At 37.1% G+C, this 20,393-nt stretch overlaps 2 protein-coding genes and 1 long non-coding RNA gene across 5 annotated transcripts; 2 read left to right on the top strand and 1 right to left on the bottom strand.

The window, feature by feature from the left end:
• Nucleotides 1-491: 491 nt before the first annotated feature.
• On the top strand, nt 492-2,785 carry cisd2 (CDGSH iron sulfur domain 2). The gene is made up of 3 exons (XM_048196943.1): nt 492-694; nt 1,316-1,530; nt 1,769-2,785. The coding sequence occupies exons 1-3, from the start codon at nt 592-594 to the stop codon at nt 1,856-1,858; spliced, it is 408 nt and encodes a 135-aa protein (XP_048052900.1). The 5' UTR covers nt 492-591; the 3' UTR covers nt 1,859-2,785.
• Nucleotides 2,786-6,702: 3,917 nt separating this feature from the next.
• On the bottom strand, nt 6,703-20,275 carry si:dkey-162b23.4 (sodium/hydrogen exchanger 9B2). 3 transcript variants are annotated; one of them, XM_048196936.1, is made up of 13 exons: nt 20,211-20,275; nt 19,423-19,600; nt 17,434-17,647; nt 16,855-17,025; nt 14,742-14,884; nt 14,398-14,525; nt 14,142-14,317; nt 12,981-13,087; nt 12,707-12,856; nt 12,360-12,468; nt 10,865-11,001; nt 10,496-10,679; nt 6,703-7,413 (listed from the first exon to the last, which is right to left on the bottom strand). In XM_048196936.1, the coding sequence occupies exons 2-13, from the start codon at nt 19,513-19,515 to the stop codon at nt 7,352-7,354; spliced, it is 1,674 nt and encodes a 557-aa protein (XP_048052893.1). In that variant the 5' UTR covers nt 19,516-19,600; nt 20,211-20,275; the 3' UTR covers nt 6,703-7,351. The 3 variants fall into 3 exon arrangements, with proteins under 3 accessions (XP_048052893.1, XP_048052894.1, XP_048052895.1); XM_048196937.1 differs by lacking the exon at nt 20,211-20,275 and adding an exon at nt 20,017-20,201; XM_048196938.1 differs by lacking the exon at nt 20,211-20,275 and adding an exon at nt 20,066-20,187.
• Nucleotides 11,866-14,016, top strand: LOC125272241. The gene is made up of 3 exons (XR_007185793.1): nt 11,866-11,885; nt 12,209-12,248; nt 12,723-14,016. It is a non-coding gene; the product is annotated as an uncharacterized LOC125272241 (long non-coding RNA).
• Nucleotides 20,276-20,393: the final 118 nt, after the last annotated feature.

Genomic DNA, 20,393 nt, shown 5'->3' with positions numbered 1-20,393 from the left:
GAATGAATGAATGAATGAATGAATGAATGAACGAGATTTTCATTGGTGTTTTGCCTGTTTTAAATTACGCATTGCATTTTGTGATTTAGGGTTACAACTTAACAGGTAATATCCTGGCAGAAAAGTACCAGTACCTTTTCCTTTTTTCTACAATTTTGTTCTTACAATGTACCTAACCTAACTGAATAACAATTATAGGTAAAGTTAGGCTACAAGCTAATAACATGCTTTATCATAAATGAACAATTATTATTGAACAATTGCAAATATCAACTTAATTCATATATGCTGAAAAGCTGTCAAATCTAACAAAATTGTTAAGTTGGCAACCCCGCAAAAGAAACTGGCGCGGTGAGACTAGCCAATCGCGCGCAACCAACTCTGCAGATGGTGATTGGTTGACGCCTTTACGGCGCGTCGTGCGCTTACGCTTATTCACAGTCAAAACTCCGTATATTCTTCCGTCCATGAAGGTCCCTCCTCACGAGCAAACGGAAACGACTACGCAAGTGCACTAACGCGATGACGTAGTAGAACGTCCCAGGAAATATCCTGCTGGGTCTCAATTAGAAGCGCACAAAGTCATTCAAGATGGTGTTAGAAAGTATCTCCAGGATTATCAAAATGCAACTTCCAGCGTACCTCAAGAAGCTGCCCATTCCGGAAAAAATCGGAGACTTTGCGCGACTGACAGGTATGTGTTTATCCAGGTTTTATCAGACGAAATGTCACAAGCGTAGATGGAAAATGAAGTCAAGAGCGCATGCCTGCCTAGATAGAGTGATGCAAGTGTCTTTGTTTTCCATCTTTTAACACTCAAATAGCGTATAACTAACAGTAACTGGTTGGCTGCACGTGTTTCTGGCTATCTTCCACCTATTTCCCATATAATTGCGTGAGAAGATTATCAAGAGGCTGTGCCTCATCGCTCAAGTGATTCTATTCTATTTGTATTAATACAAACGACTAACGTTAGTGTGTGTCTATTTTAGAAATGTGTGAAGAACAAAACAGGCAAAGCATCTGATAGCATGCTTTATTGTAGAATGACAGGTAATGGCACAGAAATATCTGCAGCTGTAAATATGTTTACCTGTACAGCTAAAATGACCCACCATAAGGGTCCAGCAACTGTCATTGTGTAAGGCAAAATTTCATGATTGGTTAATAATCTCTAATGCACATGTGTGCAAATATGATAAGTGTATTATCACTGAATATTACTTTATCTGACATAAGCAGAAGTGCTCACACTAAGTAGACTGTGTTTTCATTTTAAGTGTATAATAAGTTCTAACACTTGATTGTATCTCAGTTTCAGAGTGGCTGAGGCTTCTCCCATTATTGGGGATTTTGGCTCTGTTGGGTTATCTGACCATCCGGCCCTTCCTGCCCAAGAAGAACAAGCAAAGAGACAGTCTAATAAATCTGAAGATCCAAAAAGAAAACCCTAGAGTGATGAATGAGATTGACATTGAAGACCTGAGGACTCCAAGTGTTTGTTACTGTCGCTGCTGGCGATCTAAAACGGTAGGAGGTTGAATGCCTGAGAGATTAATATATATATATATATATATATATATATATATATATAGTGTGTGTGTAATTAAAAAAAAAAAAGTATATGACCCCTTTTAAACTATTAATTTGTGTAAAAAAATTAAAAAGCATGTGTGATTTTCTGCTTCCTCTTTGCGAGTGTCAGTTTTGCCACTCTCTCTAGCCACTCTCTCTATCAGCATTTCATTTTTTCTTTCTCATCTTACAGTTTCCTGTTTGTGATAAATCACACTTAAAGCATAACGAGCTGACGGGGGACAACGTTGGTCCACTTGTTCTTAAGAAGAAGACTATCTAGCCCACCTGTTTTGGGACAAAACTCTATTTGTTTGTTTTTTTTTATGCATATTTTTCTCCACTGAAAAACCTACTGTAATTTTTGTTGTACTTAGCCCAAACATTTTCTTACTTATTGTGCAGGAATATAGAGCTGTAAATTTAGACTAAAATGCTCAAGATATTGTGGTTGACCCTGAGAGATTAATTATATTGATTTACTTTTTGTTACATTTTTCTGGTTTATTTTTTATATATATACTTGGCAAATGTAGTTTGACTTTTGTGTGCAATATTAACAAGACCACAAGGAAAATGTCGAATCTTTGTGGCCAAGTGTCTTTTTCGGCTTTAATCTATATCTAGATTCAGTTTTAACTAAGTTGCCTTGTACTATTACTATTTTATGTGCGTTTGACATTTTGTAAAACGAAAAAAAAAAAAGTCACACTTTTAACTTTTCAATGTGAAGTACATTATTAGGATTTGCTTTTGTTGTTTTTACTTGTTTGCCATTTTCTACAGCATTATTCCTAAACCAACAAGAGTTCTAAAATGTTTGCCAAATTATTTTTAACATGTGCAGGATACTAAACTTGACTTTTGTTTGTATACCTACAAACATTCCCCATTGCCTGAGATTGTAACAAAGCTATTGTTACACATTATTTATATATTACAACATTTATCATAATGTAACAAAGAAATGTGGCCTCTTTTCACTGTCCACCTGAACCAACATGCTGCAACAATTACAATTCATATCATATGTACATTCAAAAGTTATAAATAGTTCGACAATCCCTTGGTTTTCACACATTTTTTTTCTCTTGTGTCACTTGATTTCATATTTGACGGCCCTTGTTCATAGATGTTTTCATAAAGTGCATTTGTGTGATAACTGGAATGTGCCTAATAACTTTTGTAAAATAAAAGGTAAACAAACTTGTTTTATCTTCCTGAAAATTCTTTTTAATCTAAATGCTGTTTTTCTTATCTATTAATCTGAATGTGGCTGATGAATGTGTGATACCATGCAACAGTCTGTTTTTCTAAGTTTGTTTCTTCTGTGTACTTTTCCTAAAACACACAATAGTGCAGCTTTACTACGCTGATGCTCCATGTCTTTGAAGTAACAGTGCTGCTTATTTACATCTGCTTTGCATTTGATGATATAACAAGATAATGCTTCCAAATGCAAGCAGGGGGTTTTGCCTGTCATTTACTTAGAAGGCATGTCACTCATTTTCTGCAGCATTACATCTACAAATAAAAATAACTACACATACACCATACAGTATATAATTAGGGTCTAATGCATTTAACAGTAGTCATTTAATAGCTTAAATTAAGAATGACTGTATGCAGCATTACCAATACTATGAGATAAAATCACAATACAAAACCTAGTAAAATTCAAGCAGTAAACTCAGTCCACTAATAGTGTTCCCTTCACATGACTGTATAACATTCAAATACACATTTTATGAAAAAAAAAAAAAAAAAAAAAAAACATGAAAAAAATTCAAAATAAATGTGGCTCATGAAAAGTAACATGATGAACTGTGCAAAGGGAAATATATGTTTCTTCTTTCTACTTCTAATAAAATAAATCCCTATATCTTTCTTTAGGTCCTAAAATGACTTTCACTGTAAACACAAAATGTAATTGAGCTCTAAACTGACTTCACAACTTTTACAGCTACAGTATTTGAGTGTACTGTATGTGTAACAGGGCTGACAAGATACCTGCAAAAACTCTGAATCTCAGAATGTAGGTCCATGACTATGCTTGGAATAGTTACCATACTGTTCCTATTGTTGCTGTAAGCCTACAATACTCAAATGAATTACTACATTTGCCAAAATACACTCAACTTGACCTTCCACTTCCAGGTTGATGGGTGAACTGACAGAAACCTCTTTCTAGCCTCATCTTCTGATCAGACTGCCAAATACTTTTTTTTTAATGTTTTTATTCTTTATGTAGCATACTTTCTGAAACCAAAAGTCAATGTTTGACTGGTTTGTGTTGGGATTGTTCTTTTGGTGCCATCAGCCAAAGACGTGTGACAACTATATAAAAATAGAAATGGAAGGCTGTATACTACTGAAGCTAGCTTCCGCCACTGAATAAAAAATTAAAAAAGGTAATTGCAACCAATGTTCCCTCTAAGCTGCGCGCGTGCGCGGCCGCGCAGAAAAAAATAATTGCCGCGCAGAGAACAGACATGAAAATGATTGTAGTATTTTAAATGAGAAATAATTGCAGTTCTCTGGACTACCGCTATACAGTTATTGTCGCTATAGAGTTAGAACCGGTGAATGCGGTTTACAGGTTTCATAGAAAGAGAACGACTGAGCGCTATGGTGTGAGCTGGCTGGCCATAGACATACCCTGCGTTCCAATGTCCATACTATCCATCCTAAATAGTATGTGAGATTAAAATAAGTGTGTCCCAAAGCATAGTATGTTGAAAAGAGTATGCCAAAAGTCCCCGGATGGTCTACTATTTCCGGTAGATTTTCGAAGTGTGGATCCGTGCACACTATAAAGGCTAATATTGCCCACAACCCATTGCGCGTTGGACGAGGATTCAGTTCAGAACTACAAACACGAGTAAAAAGTGTTAAAAAAACTACAAAACATGGCGGATACGCGCGATCGACGCTGAGAGGTTTGAGTGACTAATAATCAGTTCAACCTGATAGAAAATATATATTTAATGTTATCCGTGTTATTTTTCATCTGCAAATACCAATGTGGACTTTTATAAAGATCCGAATGGCCATTAACTTTTAAATGCATCATTATGCATTAATATGAGGAGAGTTCTCCACATGAAAGACTCGCGACTGCATATCAACATGCTGCATTTCTCTCCGATACGGTAGGAAATTAAGTAAATGAAATGTGGAGGATGTAAGATGATTGACAGGCCAGTTTACGGTGACAGGATGCGACAGAGAGAAAAGACGCGATTGTATGACGTGTTAGTATGTCCCAAAGCTTGTCTACTCTTTTGCTACACACTCAAAAGTACTTTTTGTTCACAGAAAGAGTACATACTTTTAGGGCGTAGTATAAGTAGGCGAATTGGGACGCAGCATCAGACTGTAAAAAAAAGAAAGTGGCTGGCCCTGAGCCAAATCAGTCGCGGTAAGATTAGGCTACCGTCATGTTTGCGGACCGTTGCGGACTAAATACCTCAATACAAGAGGCAACGCGAAACGAAAAGAAATGTGAAATAAAACGTCATGTTTTAATGAAAAGTGGTGGAAATAACGGATGATGGGCACAGAATGCTAACAAAACTCTGAGACATTTACAATTACACACCCACCACAAGTGTAGCTTGCAAACTCAAAATACATCAGTGATATACCTCAGTTTAAATAGATTTTTGTGTGTGGTGGTGTGTGGGTTTCAGGGATGTTTAGATAACTATAAAAGAGTTAACGTTCACTTTTCTTAAAAATATTTAGCTATCAGATCTGTTGAAATGCTTCAGTTTGTTTTCACTATATAATATATTAAAACAAATGGAAGCATTTAAACTGATATAATACTGTATATCAGTTTAAATACTTAAATATTATATTTTATTATATTATAATGTAAGCCTAATAAAAAATTGATTTCACAAGGGGATTGTTTAGGACTCCTTGCCACAAAAAATCTTGAAACCTCCTGGTATATAAAATCTGGGAAATTCATAAACAATAAACATGTAATTTTGATGGTTTAACACTGTCTGTTGCTAATAATTGACTGTACAAACACACATTATGGTTGTCCCAAACCATCATTGTAACTGCTCATATTATATTATTAGAAAGAACTGAACTGTCCTGCAGGAGGACAGAAATTATTTTTTAATAGAATTTCTCGGTAAAGACTGGTACAGTTAATACAGCAATGTGAAAAATCTCAAGTAACCTAAAATGTGCTTAATTTAGTGTGACTGAACTGCTTGTTTTCATACATATTATTTAATAAATCACTAAGTTACATAAGGGTCAAATAAAATAGAAACGGCACATTAAAGTTAAATGTTACAGTTGCATGATAAAACCATTTTTTTTGTGTGCGTTTACGTTCATTGTACAGGTCTGATATAAAGTATGTTTTTGCTCAGGTGGCCAAAATGTGCGCTCAACAGAGAAAAGTTTTGCTCAGCGAGAAAAAAAATTAGAGGGAACATTGATTGCAACTTTTTATCTCACAATTCTGATTTTTTTTCTCTGAATTGAGATATAAATGTGCAATTGTGAGTTATAAAGTCAGAATTGCGTGATATAAAGTCAGAATTGTGAGATATAAACTTGCGATTCTGACTTATGTTCACGCAATTGCGAGTTATAAAGTCAGAATTGCGAGATGAAAACTCAATTCTGACTTTTTCTCAGAATTGCGAGATACTGGCCCAGTTTCACAAACGGCTTAGACTAAACCAGGATTAGGCCTTAGTTCAAGTAGGGTATTTAAGTTGCTTTTATAAATGTACCCTAGAAAAAAAACATTACTGGTGTGCATCTTGAGACAAAACAATGGCATTGACATATTTTAAGATAAGTCAGTACAAATTGCTTTCAGTTAAAACAGCTCAAACATGCATTTTAGTCTGAGACTATCTTAAGCCTTGTCAGTGAAACCAGGGGTTAAACTTACAATTATGAGTTATGAAGTCAGAATTGCGTGATACAAAAGTAAAAATTGTTTTTTTTTCCTCAAAATAGTTTAGTATATCTCACAATTCTGACAATTCTGAAATTGTGAGATATAAAGTAAAGTATTTTTTCCTCAGAATTGGACTTTATAACACAATCGCGAGTTAATATCACAATTCTGAGAAAATAATTCAGAATTACTATATGTAAACTCGCAATTATGAGAAAAAAAGTCAGAATTGTGAGATAAAGTGTCGCAATTATCCTTTTCTTTTCTTTCTTTTTTTTTTATTCTGTGGCGGAAACAAGCTTCCAAAGTATACAGTATAAACAGCACAGTGAAAGTAGCTAGTATTCCATTCCAAACATAGTCATGACAACACTGGCCACTATATGACTTTCTGTAAAACTAATATGCAGTCACTTGATATATATTATACACTTACTGATATATTAATATCTGGAATAACTCATTTTAGAAATACTATCAACACAATATCAGCCAGTTAGAAAAAAATATATTCATAAACAACAGTTTTTGTACTCGACAGTGCTAAAAATGATCAATCCTTAGCATAGCGTAATCCTTTAAAATCCTACGTTTCGGAGAATACTTACTTGGAACTTCTCATCTGTAAAAGAAATACTGCAAGTGATTTTCATTCACCTTGGAAGGTAAAAAAAAACAAGTTGTGTTCCTTCATCTGAAATCATGTCTGCCACTTTTGCACTCTGACTTCAGAGGGTCATAGTAATGAGTTTGTGAATCAAAATTTGAGGACAAAAAGGATGATCAGCAGCCTTGGACGCTGGGGTGTCACTTCCCAGAAGCCTTCCAGAAACATCATAGGGCACTTTCATATGTCACCGGTGTCCCTGATGCAGACAGAGCACCTTGACTGACAGCTGCAATTGAGAAAATGACAATTAAAACAATGGACTCGAAAGAAGTCTCATATGCTCACTATGGCAGCATTTATTTCATCAAAAAACAAAAAAAACAAAAAACAATACTACTGTGAAATACTATTGCAATTAAAATAATTGTTTTCTATTTTAATACATTTTAAAATGTAATTTATTCCTGTGATGACAAAGCTACATTTTCAGCAACATTACTCCAGTCTTTAGTGTCACAGATACTATGTGTGTTAATATGATTGTTTGTTCAAAACACAGGTTTATGCATGTTTTTACAGGTTTATCAGAAGCAAACTGAATCTACTGGTCTTAATTATAGGGGCTGGAGCATTTGATCCACCCTCCCCCCAACACATTAGCAAAGTTGAGAGGCAGCACTGTACAAACAATAAGGCAAACAAACACAGAATGAAACAGGACAAAGGGTAACCCTGCCAGCATGCAAATTCTCCAAGCTGTGGTGATACATTTCCATGTGCATCTCATGTAGCTTGTTTATTAAAATGGATTAGCTGCTATCCACATTGTGTCATTGAATATTTATATATTAATATAAAAAATGTGTGTGTGTGTGTGTGTGTGTGTGTGTGTGTGTGTGTGGTGAGATAACTGCAGAAACCTGCTTCAGTATTATTCGCAGAGCTATGCAGTTTAGTTTTGAGGTTTGACCAAACCCTGTTAACTGTCTACAAAGTCAGCTCATTTTTAAAGGCACCATCCTAACCATCATGAAACCTCACAAGTGGCTGATTTGTGTGTGTGTTCTTGTATATATGGTTTATGAAGACACATGTATAATGACATGGATATTACAACGTAAAAATGGTTTATGAGGACACTTCCTGTGTCCTCGTAAACTGAATGGCTTAAAAAACATACTAAACTGTGTTTTTTTTTTAATTAAAAAAATTGCAGACAGTTTTCTGTGATGGGGAGGTTTAGGAATAGGGATAGTGTAAGGGGATAGAACATACAGTTTGTACAGTATAAAAACCATTACGCCTATGGAGAGTCCCCGTAAACCACATATACAAGTGTGTGTGTGTGTGTGTGTGTGTGTGTGTGTGTTTCTCAGGTTGGTTCCAATACAGTCAGACGATATGGTGCATTCAAGTGCTCCTGGGAAGTTTGTGTTTACAAGGTGGGAAGTGGTGTTTAGGACGTCATGTGTGTTCAAGTCATTTTCGTCAGAGGAAAGCCTTGTTTACACTGCGGTCTGCGGCGCGTTACGGCTCCGGCGAGGTTTTGTTCCGTCCTCTGCGTGGACGGACACCAGAAGCATTTCAGAAGCGAAGCGGCTGGATTCGCGAGACCGCTAGATTTGCCTATCCAACGTTTTTTTCATTGATTTTTTCGTGTTTTTAATGGCTAAATGGTTAAATTTTGTCTGGTTTAATTGTGTTTATTGCTATGCCATACTTTATTTTGCTGTAGCCTGCAGATGAAGTTAATACACTTAAAGGTGCTAAAGAGGATGTTTTGTTTTATACATTTTTGCAATATTACTTGAAACTGTCTTTACTAACTGATAAAAGACATTTATTTAGACATAGATTTATTAGGTGCACTGAAAGGAATAAAATTAATATACATCATCTGTGCAGGAGGTAGGGCCTTAAAAACATCAGCCAATCGTTTACGCGATCATCGCGTAAACGATTGGCCCTCTGGCTTGTCAATCACTGCCGTGACATTCCTTGTGAGAGACGTGCGCGGATTGGCCCTCTGGCTTGTCAATCACTGCCATGACGTTCCTTGTGAGAGACGAGCGCGGCTGCGCGCTCCAGTAACTTTCCACACTCCACAGGCGGCGCATGCAATGTTTTTGTCCAGAGACAGGAGTAACAACTGCAGATTATGAGTTACCTGCGGTGAGTCCGACATAATGAACACTAACAACACAGCGAATGCCGGTGGTAAACACTCGTGTTCCAATACTCGTGCACGAGTTTTGTGAGGCGTTCCCTCGAAAGGAGGGGGGTTGTTCTTACGCATGCGCTCATTTAAAAAACTCAGTAACAGTCTTTGGTTTCTCAGTCGACGAAAAGATCCTCTTTATCACCTTTAAAAGTCCAGTTATGGATGACAAGAACAAAGAAATTTCAAGTTTTTCAACTCCGAATCTCTTGTCGTCAGTTTTGGCATCCTAGTGATGTGAAATATGAGCGGGAGTTTACACGGTGATTATTTTGACTATATTTTGTATTTGAGCTGGGCGTCTTGGACGCGGCATCCGTCAAAATCTCATTTATTCAAAATATTATTTTTAACAATTATACTTAAAAGGTTGCACTTTTCTGGTTCTTGGTTTGGCTAAAATGTTCAAATTTAAATTTAAATTATTTTATAATTCATATAATAAATACGTTTTTCTCAACCAAATGATTTTTTGACCAAAGCAAAACTTTAACCACTTTATCTTATTTTATCCAAGCAAAACTGATGCCAACTGTTTGGAACAGACTTCATGTGTATTGGCCGCTAATATTTATCGGCCAGTTTTTGATCCACTTAAAAGCATTAGCATATCGGCTACAGCATGAAAAAGGCAGATACCGATGGTTTTGAATAATTAACTGCATGAGGAATAAATAACTGCATTATACCTTGTATAATATCTGTTGCATGATCCAATGTTTTTCTCTGGGTAAACTAAATACTTGCCAAAACAAAATCAAACCTGTACAAAATATAGCAGAGCTCGACAATATGGACTGCCAGGTGCCAGCGTGAATGAAGCACGGGACAATTGACGGAAGTGTCACTGTCCAGATTGGGCTAGTTCTGCATCGTCACAAAAGTTTATCCTTTGCATGTGTTTTCAAGCCTTGCCAATTTAAATATTCAAGTGTAAGAAGATGCGAAAGAGAACTCAATTTGGTACTCGCTGTGTGAGAAGCTTTGTGGACAAACATCCAAAGCACGCACCCAAAAAGCCACATCTCAGATCTCAGCGCAAATACTGAATTGAGCTGAACCGATTAGATATTTGCATTAACAAGCAGTTGAACAAGTGTGTCTAATAAAGTGGCCAATGTATGTGAGTGTGTGTGTACAAACATCTCACCCCACTCAGGGTTCTTTGGTTTCTGCAGGAGTCGAGGGCCGAGCAGACTGATGAGAAGCGCCCCAATAGGAGCGGTGATGAGAATGGACAGCACAGCCACAGTGAGGACATCCATGCCGTACTTCTGCAGCTCAAGGTCATTCTTGGAGCGTGCCATGTCTAGAGCTGTAGAGCCTATGGCAGCCTGAAACCAATCACATAACAGGATTGCTCTGTTAAGGATCTCACATATGCATTTAATTTCATTTTATAGTCATTTAGCTTACTCTTGTCCAAAGAAACCTAGAAGGAATGGGTACAGGATAAAGACAAGAAAGCAAAAGTACAATAGTAGCTCTATATATAGGTTGATATACTAGGCAATTTTACCTGTACTGTGGCTTTCGGCATCCAGGCTAGAGCGATAAAGACTTTCTCTTTCAGGTTAAAGCCAGCTCGCAGTACCGCAACAAAAGTGATGAGCAGCCGTACCGTGAGTGCGATGAGCAGAGCTGCTATACCCAGAACTGAGGACATATTAAATTAGAATAGATCAGCTGCATGTTTAAAACACTACACGTGTGCAAAAGTGCGCACTGCTTACATCCCAGTTACTTTAAAGGGGACCTATTATGCAAAATTCAATTTTATAAAGGTGTTTGAACACAGATGTGTGTCCACAGTGTGTGTACACAACCAGCCTGTAATGGTAAAAATCCACCCACCCACCCACTTTTATATCCTTCATAAATCATAAAGTCTCTCCAAACGTGCGGTTCCAGATTTCCCCTAACTCTTACATAAGATACGTGACAGTACATGCTAATCAATGAGTTAATCAACTTAACTCCATAAAAACGACATAAATTTCAGGCTTTTGCACTGTTAACCCAGCATTTGGGTGCCAAGCGGTGTGCAGTGTGAAAAATGTTACGGCTAAATGCTTAGCAGCTGACAACAAATCATGTGTCTCATATTTACATGCTTTGGGCAGTCACAGCCACACTGACTTCCATGTATGGAAAAACAAAAAAAATACTAAAGAAGTCAATGGGGACCATCAACTGTTTGGTTCCAACATTATTCAAAATAGGGCTGCACGATTTATCGCGATTAAACTGCACATGATTTGGCAAAGGCTGTGATTAGTTTATGTGCAGCTTGTCAGCTGTGATCAGTAGTAAATGCTTCTCCATCTGAAAGCCAGAGGGCGCTCTAGCCCAGAACCTGCAAATATACCCTGCTGCAGAAGAAGAAAACATGCCTCATATCACTGTAGCTGAATAAACAGAAGATTGAAACACTTTGATTAAACATGACTAATATACACACGACTGCCTTATTATGATGTTATTATGATGTGTAAGAAGCCACATCATCTCACAGAAGGATGCTCAACTGTCGTTATGAAGTGAGTTTGGTGTAAAATCATGTTATTAAATGCTGTCTTTTGTTGTACAAGATGTTATTAAATGCTTCTCATGTCTGGAAAGATGTTTGACATGTGTTGCTTTTTTTAAATGTACATTATAAGGGACTCAAACTTGCAGTGCTTCCAGATGGATTAGCATTTGGAGCCATACTTCATTGACAAGCTGCGCATAAAAATCAATCGTAGCCTTTGCAATTTCATAATCGCGTGTAAGCGATAATCGCGTTTATGTTCAATGTTATTTTTTATATTGTGTGATAAATTGTGCAGCCCTAATTCAAAATATCTTCTTTTGTGTTCAGGAGAAGAAAGAAATTAATTCAGGTTTGAAACAACTTGAGGGTGAGTAAATGACATTTTTTGGTGAACTATCCCTTTAACTACTTCAAGTGTGAAAAGCCCTTTTGAGTGTTTTCCAATCAGCTCTGTTACTAAAACAGCACAGACACTCACACACAGTCGTGACCTCCAAAGAACTAATAACAATCTCAGCACCGATGAGACCAAAGAGAAGAGGCTGGAACACATGCCAAAACCTTTCCACCACCTCCTCCACCAGTGCCTGAAACACACATACACAGAGAAATCAAACATGTGATCTTACAAAACGGGTAGAAAGATTGATTATTGTTGTCACACTCTCATATTTTTTAATTCTATTACTTGACATTGATGCAAAAAAAAAAGAGAGTGTATAAATATGTGACTGAGAAAGAAAGTAGGAAAAACTCTCATCTCTTTCACAGCTATTTTTGAGATTTTAGTTAAAAAATGTGTGTTTTTGGTGAAGAGATTCAGACCTTATTTTTTCCCCAGCCTATTCCAGCCACAAATGCCAGCACCAGTGTACAAAGACCTCCTGCACCAGGAATCCCAGCCACATTACTGCCAAACAAAGCAAACACGGACAGCCCCAACACCAGGAAAGAGCGTTTCAGGATGAGATTTCCCTATGTGCAAAGACAAAAGACACAAATCATCAACAATCATGAAACCTGTTACCCTGACATCATCAATTCCACATCAGTTTTTGAATTGAACATGAACTTCGCAATCATAAAGTTGTTCACATACCTGGTCTCTGCTGGGGAAGTAATGTAGAAAGTACCCCAAGGCCACACCAGCGACCGCACCACCTAACACCTCCAGTGGTCCCCTCAGCACGTTTAACCATACAGCGCCTGCAGAGGGCAACAGAGAGCACTCTAATATAAAGTGGACCACTAACACCAAAGAAGTCCATAATACCTGGGCTCTGTTCAAAATCACCCTATATTTGAGGGATAAGCCATTTGTAGTGGTGTCCGAAGCCATTGTGGACGTTATCAAGAACACTCGTTCAATCCTATAATGCACTGTAATAATGAGTGTGCAACTGGAAAACACTTAATGACTAGAGAATACCCATAATGCACTGTGAGAGTTGTGCTGAATGAATTCCCACTTATCGCAGCTGAATCATCCATCCATTTCCTTTTTTGTACCACTGATCCATGGGTTCAAAAGTTCCAGTTTGGTCACATCCCTCCATAAAACATTCTTCCACAACTCCACAGGTATATCCAAATGAATTTAAGCATATTCAAGTCAGCTTTTATGTTATTTTTGGTCAAGAGTGGCATTCGGCAAAGCTGCAAAGCTTATGAGCAGAAGAACACCATCTCCATGGTCAAAACTGGTGGTGGTCCAGTCTTGTTATGGGTGTTCTTTGCTGTTGCAGGAAGTAGAAATCCTGACTGTATGAAGGACATCATGAACTCTTTGAAGAATCAAGCCGTTTTGGCAAAGATGGTGACGCCTTCGGTGCAGACTGAAGCTTGATGATCAATGGACTTTCCTGCAGGACAGCTGTCCCAAAGTATACATCCAAATGATCTACTTAAGCTTGGGTCAGGGATCAGTCGCAGAATGTTCTTGAGTGGCCTATACAGTCTCCAGATTGAAATCTCATTGAAAATATTTGGTGGAATTTGTAGAAAGCAGTGGTAACATGGAAACCAAAGACTATCAGTGATCTGGAAGCTTTTTCAAGCGCTTTTGATCTTTAGTGTAAATACAAAAGAATATAGCACATCATCTATCCTAAACATATTCTGTGTGTCTAAAAGCAGTTTCAGACTCTGTGGTTCAATTATTGATATAAGTATCCAAAATATCTCATTCATTTAATTATTCATTCATTTTAATTTAGGAATATATGCTATGTGTATGCTACATTTTAGTCTCTTGGCATACCTGTGGCGAAAGCTATGCCCAGGCAGGTGGTGAAGCAGGTAATGGCAATGATGTCATCAACGCTACATGCAGCCATGAGAAGAGTAGGTATACCCTGCTCTAAACCGTACCCTTCCTTATGGAGAAGCAGCATGGATGGAACCACAACAGCAGGAGAAACAGCCCCAAGAACAAACCTACAGAGCAGAAAATCAGAGCAGTTGTGAGCCGCAGACCTTTCAAAGAGATTCTTATCTTATCAGAAACAATGGTTTACCCTAAAATAAAGCCCCAGACCCATGGAAGACCCAGTATTAAATAGGAGACCACAGCCATAGTGATTGCCTCAAAGGTCAGAGGGAACATGGACAAACGCAAACACACAGCTTTCAGCTTCTTCAGAGCCTGAAACACACATAAATGTATTATTTTAGAACAAAACAATTTAGTGAAACCAATTTTTCTTATTGTACAGTTTTCAGTAAATGAAAAGTCAAATCAAATATAAAAAATCAATGGTGTTTGACTGAAAGAGAATTCTAAAGAGTATGGAGGCACATCATCTCGGGTCAGCCGCAATGTTTTGGGTGTAACTTCACAGGGGCTGATGCGGTTTCATACCTTGCCGTCTAATTGTAACCCAGCCTTGACCAGAATGACACCCAGGGCGATGTTCCTCAGAGAAGAGGACCATCTAATATCAATGTAAACTGCATCTGTCACCACAGGGATGTTTCTGAGGATAAAGCCTGCCAGCAGCATGCCTGCGGACACACACAGAGAAAACAACAGAACTGAATAACACAAACAGTAATCCCATAGTTATTCATAACAGTTCTCACACTGACAGTGAAACTGACCACTTTGTTAATAGACAAAAATAATAATAACACAGGCAGTTTTTCTTTGAGCTGTGGGAAAAACTGAATTATTTGCTACCGTTCAAAAGTTTAGAGTAGAGTTTTTAGACCCCCTTTATATTAGGTGGCCTTAACTACTATGTAGTTCAATCAAAAAATAAGAACAATGTACTTATTGTGCTCATAGTGTATTGCAAAACTCTTTTTCTGCTATTGAGGTGGGATACGGGTAAGGTTAGGGACAAGTGGTAGTGGTGCTGGTATAGGTAGGTGTAAGGGATGGGTCAAAAGTGTAATTACAGAAATTAATTACAGATGTAATTACATGCAGGATTTTTTAAAAATGTAAGTACAATGTAAAAACGTATGTACACAATAAGTGCATTGTATCAAATGATTACTTTAAATGTAAGTACAGTACATAGTAGTTAAGGACACCTAATATAAAGTAGGACAGATTTTTTTTTTTTTTTTTTTTTAAAAGAAGTCTCCCATCAAGGCTGCATGCATTTTTTGATCAAAAATAAAGTAGAAACAGTAATATGGTGAAAAATTTAATTTAAAATAACTTTTCTGTTTTAATTTTTTTTTTTTTTTTTTTTTTAAGTATTTATTCCTGTGATGGCAAATCTGAATTTTCAGCCATTACTCCAGTCTTCAGTAGCTATTTTCATCCAAAATTGTGAATTTAACTTATGAGCAAAATTGGAATATCACATAAAACATTTGCAAATAATGCACTGTTTCAATCCCATGTGTTCAAGAGAACAAACTTGTCACTTTTCCTTGAACCTCAATGCAAACAGATGAAATAAACACTGTCATGTTCCCAAAACTGTCTCACACGATTGCGTTCCCAAGTATCAGGCATCCGCCTCCGAACGCAATCGTGTGAGACAGTTTTGGGATGCAATTATACCCAACTATTTTGATAACAGACTTTGGCTCAGGCATTTCAGAATAATAAAACCAACTTTTGAGATGCTGTGCAAATGAAATGAATCAGCTGGTTAGTCCAGAGTTTTTGGTTGTGTATCAAGGGATTTATTTATTAAATGCTTTTCCATTGAAGCATGTCATCTTATTGAATAAAAAAAAATCTGCTTCAATTGAGCACAAACGTTTTTGTTTTGTTTTTTTGCGCATGTTTAGAATGTATCTTGGCGTTTTTTTTTGTTATGCAATAATCCAAAATTTGCATTAAATAGATGGATGGAATCATAGCTAGTGTCACATGATATGCTGAACATTCCTTATTATCAATGTTGAAACAGCTGTAATGCTTAATATTTTTGTGGAAACTGCAATGCATTTATTTTAGGATTCTTTAATAAATAGAAAGTTCAAAAGAACTACATTAATAGGAAATCTTTTGTAACATTATAAATGTCTTAACTGTCACTTTTGATCAATTTAATGCATACTTGCTGATTAAAAGTGTAATTAAATAAATAAAAAAAAATAGTGGTAGTGTAAATTAGTTTCAAATACGTAGAAGACTATGAAGTAGAAGTTCAGATTTAAGGTTCTTATCCAAGTTACCATCTGAAAGACTTCATAAGTTGGACTATTTTTTTTTTCAGTACAAAAATAGTATGATGGTTAATAACAGGTAGTATACAGTATATACTGTGAAGTATGCAGTAGGTTAATGCTCCATCCCGAACATAGCCATTATTTTCTTAAGGTGCGGTCACATTTAATGAAACTTTGTGGTCAATATCTACACAAATTTGTGCAATTGCAGTTTCCCGTGAGGGCGAAAAAGTTCCACACACAGACAATATCGCTTCAATATTGACAATGGACCTTTTTTTGCCGGCAAAATTTCACAAATGTGACCTCACCTTAATATGTTAAGAAATTGCTCATACCAAGAAGGGGAGGTAAAGGTGGCATGTTCGGCAAATGTATGCGTCCAAACAGCTTTCCGCCGGCTACGGCACAAATAAACAAGGTCACAATGCCAAAGAGATTCCCGCCCGGGAGACATTCCTTCTCTGTAATGGACCACACCACCCCAAAGAGCACAGCGGCCATGGTCACTGCAAGAACAAACAGATACTGGGTTTAGTCAGCCAGCAGATCACTCAGTAAACATAAAAAAAAAAAAAAAATTATTTTATTTTTGTGTAGGAGTCATACATACATTACAGAATAAAAGGAAGACTGGATATTTTCCATTAAGCTGACATCCCATAAATTTCTCAATAAATTCGTAATAGTTGCAGAACACAAGTTATTCACAACATTTTATATATATAAAAGGTTGAGAACCAACACAAGTATAAAAAACAAAACAAAAACACTGTTTTTATTGTATTTTTTTGTTTGTTTTTTATCAAATAAATGCAATTTGGGTGAGCATGAAAGACTTTTAAAAATCTTTTGAATGCTAGTACACATGCAGTCTCTACCATCAGGTTTTGGAAGATTATTGACTCTGTTCTAACCTTTGGTGATAATTGCAGCCAGCAGGCCTCTGGGCGGGCACGGGCATAGTCTGCGCAGCCAAGGGCAGCATTCGTACGGAGGGTCTGTGTTGGTGTAAGCGTCAACTGAAGACACCGGTCGTGGGACAAAGGTCGTCTCCTCAGTCACACTCAGATTGGGGCTCTCTGGGCGCTTCGGAACCACAAGGACTGTCTGACTGACAGTAAGGTGATGCTGAATCAGAAAATGAAGAGTGAAGGGATGAACAGTGATCTTAGTAGCAAAATCTAAATTTGCAGATGCTTTATCCAGTTCAGAATATAATACACAGTACTATATGATGTATTTCCAAATGTCTGAGACCACACCTATAGTTTTTAATATGAAGCTGGCATGAAACGGAAGTTGCAATAGTCATTCTTTCCCTATTGTGATTGTCGTAACACAGCATTAGAGAATAGAAGAGATACCATTGCAAGTGGAAGTTATTTTGATTAAATTACAACAGCGCAAGTTTTTTTTTTTTAAAGTGTTGTCAAAAGTACCGACCGCGATACCAAGTCAGTACTGAAATTTTAAAAATATGATGATTTTAGCGCTGTTGAGCGGATTCGTAAAGAAATCTGATTGGTCTTTGTGTACACGCACTCATCGTACATGTCTGTGATTGGCTACAATGATCAACACATGGGAGCATTTGAAAGCACACAGAAGTGTTTGAATTTGAAAGTGTTTTGAAAGCGGGAGCATTTGAAAGCAAGTCGGTGAAGAGCGTCATTGATGTCTATTTACAACATGTTTTTGAAGCATTGATCATTGTAGCCAATCACACATATCTGATGAGCGCGTGAACACAATGGCCTATCAGAGGTGTTTATGAATCCACTCAACAGTGTCATTTTTTTTTTAAATTTCAGTACCGACTTGGTATCACGGTCTGTACTTTTGACAACACTAGCACGGATAAATCATTAAAGGTTTAGTTCACCCAAAAATGAAAATAATGTCATTACTCACCCTCATGTCGTTCCACAATATAGTGATGGGCCGATTTCAAAACACTGCTTCAGAGCTTTACGAATCGAATCAGTGATTCTGTGCGCCAAAGTCACGTGATTTCAGCAGTTTAGCCGTTGATAGGAAATCCGAGTCACTGATTCGATTCGTAAAGCTCCAAAGCAGTGTTTTGAAATCGCCCATCACTATATTGTTGAAAAGTCGTTATTTTGTTTTTTTGGCGCACAAAAATATTCTTGTCAAACTACTGTACTCGCATGAACTGTTTTAAATATGTTTTTAGTACCTTTATGGATCTTGAGAGAGGAAATGTCATTGCTTTGAATGCAGGCTTCACTGAGCCATCGGATTTCATCAACAATATCTTAATTTGTGTTCCGAAGATGAACGAAGGTCTTACGGGTGTAGAACGACATGAGAGTGAGTAATTAATGACATTATTTTCATTTTGGGGTGAATTAGCCCTTTAATAATAAATACTGCAATATTCCATAAAAAAATAAGAATTGTCAGGAAACCGGGATTTAAAGAAAGGATTTTGAAAAAAAAAGAAGACAAAAATGTTAATATAAAAATACATTATTTTAGCTTGACTGCTGTTTTTAAAGAACATAACAAAATACTAAAAAAAATCCCAATGTTTTTTTTTTCCCAAACAAATTTTAAATCAAACTTTATGCTGACAAATATGTAAATAACTTATTTAAATAAAAAAAAAAATTAAAAATGTAAAAAAGAATCAGCATTGCCAATACACTCTCACTGTATTTTCTTATTCATATTTGAATGTACATAAACTACTGAACTAATGCATTAAAATGTTTGTCAATTATATAAATTACGGTTATTATAAAGTGTTAAATCTTTCTTTAAGTCTTAAGATCAGCTATGAAGATGCATAACATTTCCTCTACACTACATAACAACAATAAAGGCAACTCTCCCATTTCTTAGAACCAATTTTACAGCATAAAGTCTGACTAATAACCTACTTCAGCATGATTCCCCAAGACGGAGGCTGCATCCTCAGTCCTCTGTGAGTAAGTGGAGTGAGCTGAATGGGGTCTGGAATGGGCATCCTCCATGGCACTACACTTCTGCTCTATCCTCGCGCGGGACTTCTAGCCATTGCACGCGCTCATGACCGGCTCCTGTTCATCAAGACTCCACCTGTGTAAATATAAATAGCTATTAAATCATCAACCTATCGATAAAGCCTGATTAGGTGTTTTCAATGAACCTCAATGAGGAAATATCACGAGTACTAGGGGGAAAAAAGCGCCTGGTTTGTTCAACAGGTTAATCGGATTGTAACAGGACTAAACGCGACGACTGGGCCATATGGTGCTTTATCAGACTGAAGAGTGTGTGGCATATGGTCTCTGTTTATAAGACTGTAGTAAACCACTCACTGAGCATCACTGACATTACAATGTTGTTAGTCCATTTATGTACATTTATCTAATATTTATATTCCCTCGTTTCTGGTTCATGCCTAACGTCACATTGTTTTGCGTGATCAAGACAACGTCTTTTCTATGTGATGATTATTATTTTTGTGATCAAAAATAAATCAGTTGACTGACATGCAATGAAACAAAAAAATCATGGCTTCAAACTGCTTTCAAATCTCACGCGGATGTATCGGTAAGTTTGATGTCTTCAATGGATTAACCGGCATGTGCTGAGGTCTATACATACAAAAACAAAGATTACTGAAAATACGCGCTCGCGCTTGATCCCCAAATGCGCGGATACACCTTAAAGGTTAATCTTTTACCCGGTGGAGGCATCCGGAAGTGTGGGTGACAGATGGAAGCTGTTGTTTTACCGGCTCTGCGTTCGTCCAACCCAAAGAAATAAAGTGGTCCAATCAGGCTATTTTCCCAACCCCTTTTCTGACAAGTCCCGCCCCTTGTGCAGCATGATTGGCTAGATTTGACAGCAACGGACCAATCACAAG

This window comes from Megalobrama amblycephala, linkage group LG7 (genome assembly GCF_018812025.1).
Source record: "Megalobrama amblycephala isolate DHTTF-2021 linkage group LG7, ASM1881202v1, whole genome shotgun sequence".
NCBI classification, from domain to species: domain Eukaryota; kingdom Metazoa; phylum Chordata; class Actinopteri; order Cypriniformes; family Xenocyprididae; genus Megalobrama; species Megalobrama amblycephala.
Note: the sequence above shows the minus strand (reverse complement) of the source record. Positions and strands in the feature narration are given on the sequence as shown.